Source organism: Chiloscyllium plagiosum, chromosome 1 (assembly GCF_004010195.1).
Source record: "Chiloscyllium plagiosum isolate BGI_BamShark_2017 chromosome 1, ASM401019v2, whole genome shotgun sequence".
Taxonomy (NCBI): Eukaryota; Metazoa; Chordata; class Chondrichthyes; order Orectolobiformes; family Hemiscylliidae; genus Chiloscyllium; species Chiloscyllium plagiosum.
The window spans coordinates 119,033,696-119,035,740 of NC_057710.1; the positions used below are offsets into that span (position 1 = coordinate 119,033,696).

The following is a 2,045-nucleotide window of genomic DNA, read 5'->3' on the forward strand; positions in this document are numbered from 1 at the left end:
GGGGGGGGGGAGGCTGAACCCGGGAAATCTCCAAAGACCCACCCGCTCCCAAATACAAACTTTGCAGCATCACCTCCCTCCCCCCGACCCGAGTGAACATTCTTTACAGGAGACATATTCATATAAATAAAATAAGAGGCCCCGCGGGCTCCTCACCCTTCGTCCTCTTCCGTTTTACTGGCGTCGATCTTGGCCCCTTCGGTCTCGGCGATCGCGCCCGATCCATCCCCGCCGTCGCTCGCCTTGGCCTCCATCGCCGGATCGCTCATGCCCGCCGCCGTCGCCGCCCCAGCCTCGGCGGCGGCCGCCGCCATGTCCTGCAGGCCTTGGCCGGCAGCCTGGGCCTCCGCCTCGGAGAACTGCACGGCCTCCGACATCGCTCCGAGACACGGGGTGCGTGAGAACGGCGGGTGTGGTGGCGGCGGGGGTGGGGGGGAAGTTTTTAAAAAAAAACCCGGTAACCCGCTGCGCCGCCCGGATCAAAGGGAGAGGGCGGAAAGGTTTTTATATTTTTTTAAAAAAAAAGGTCAGGGCCGAGTCAAGGAGCCCCGCCCGCGCACGCCACCACCTCCCGCTTCTCCACAAACCAACCCGGGCTGCTTTCGTGCGTCCGCGTGTGTACGTATCACATAAAACAGTACACACTGAGGTGTCCTCGGCAGGCCCTGGTAAATGAGTGAAGTCTCACCGCTGGCTTGGCCCGCACTCACACCCGGCCCAGAGAGGGGGAGCCGCCGCGCACGCTCTTCTCTTTTAAATAATGGACTCTTCACAAAATGGCCGCCGCCGCCGCCGCCAGGACCAAGGCCCCGGGAACGTCACATGAGGCGGGGCGGTCACCAATCGCCGCGCCAGCAAGAGCCGACGCAGGCGCCGTGGCGGGCGAGGGCCGAACCTGGAATGTGACCAAAGAGAGTCCATTGAGGCGCAGGCCGCAGTGGGCAAGAGATAACCGCGCTGCCGCAGGCCGGAGGAATAGAGTGACCATTGTGATGTCATTCTCAGGAGGAGTGGAGTCCTCCAGGGTCGGGATTCGACAGCGTTAGTATTGGGTGCAGTGCGGTATTGAGGCTTCGCCTGCGAGCCTTTTACCAAGATGAGAATTATTTGGATTTGAATCACGAACCCGGATTGCAACGGAGATCTGTTGGTTTCACATTCACCTTTTGACTGCAGCAACATTCTGCCCTGGTCCGTATGTTGTACTTCATATCCCCGAGGCGCTTGTTACTTTGTTTCTCAGGGGTGTTGCCAATTGTTACAATGTGACCCCTGTTCAGTTGTAACTGGATCACCGTGTAGCTGTATGCAGCGTCCAAATCTCGCACTAAGCGTACCAGAGAAATTCAGTAAGTATGTTAATTTCTGCTCGGGTTGACCAAGGCTCAGACTGCAACGCAGTTCTGCACTGTTTTGAATGTAAGAGAATTATCCCCGTTATCCTGACCAATGTTTCTCAATCAACATGTCCAAAGCAGATTATCTAGTCATTATGACATTACTATTTGTGTGAGGCTGATATCCTGAAATTGGCTGCCGTACTTTCTACAATACGATAGTGACTGTACTTTAAAAGAAGGTTCTGCTCGAAAGGTTAACTCTGCCTTCTCTCCACTGATGTTACCAGATCTGCTGAGTTTCTGCAATTTCTGCTTTTGTTTCAGATTTCCAGCATCCACCGTTTTCTGACTTAAAAAAGTTCTTAATGAAATGTACATTGATCTTTTGAAAACTGTAAGAATGTGGCAGTGACTGCTGTAATCTCTGGATTCTGTAATGTTGTTCAGAGTATGACATAAGAACACCTTTGGTTAATAAAACTATATCAAATTGAAATGTAAAATCCACAATCAGTTTCTCATTACAAAAGAGAGTTCTAAACTTTGTACATATGTTTCTTAATTTCACTCCTGAAAGGACTAACTTATTTTAGACTGCACCCCTAGTCTTGAGATTTTTCAACCAGCTATAATAGTTTCTCTCTACCTATCCAAAATATCCTTAATATTTCTTTAAATTCTAGGTAGTACAAATTTGTGTCCTTG

General features: G+C 51.1%; 2 protein-coding genes across 4 annotated transcripts in view; one reads left to right on the plus strand and one right to left on the minus strand.

Annotated features, from left to right (window-relative positions):
• The window catches only part of hnrnpd (heterogeneous nuclear ribonucleoprotein D), an 8,494-nt gene extending 7,702 nt beyond the window's left edge, over positions 1 to 792 (minus strand). For 2 of the 3 annotated variants that reach the window (XM_043694989.1, XM_043694981.1), the window contains exon 1: positions 157 to 792. In XM_043694989.1, coding sequence (XP_043550924.1) covers positions 157 to 377 — 221 coding nt within the window. In that variant the 5' untranslated portion in view covers positions 378 to 792. The remainder of the gene's footprint in view (positions 1 to 156) is intronic. The other variant, XM_043694971.1, reaches the window with a different exon arrangement.
• si:ch73-234b20.5 (uncharacterized protein LOC449923 homolog) overlaps positions 1 to 1,843 on the plus strand; it is a 43,029-nt gene extending 41,186 nt beyond the window's left edge. The window contains exon 5 of the mRNA XM_043695012.1: positions 1,665 to 1,843. The gene's annotated coding sequence lies outside the window, so the exon portion shown is untranslated. The remainder of the gene's footprint in view (positions 1 to 1,664) is intronic.
• Positions 1,844 to 2,045: the final 202 nt, after the last annotated feature.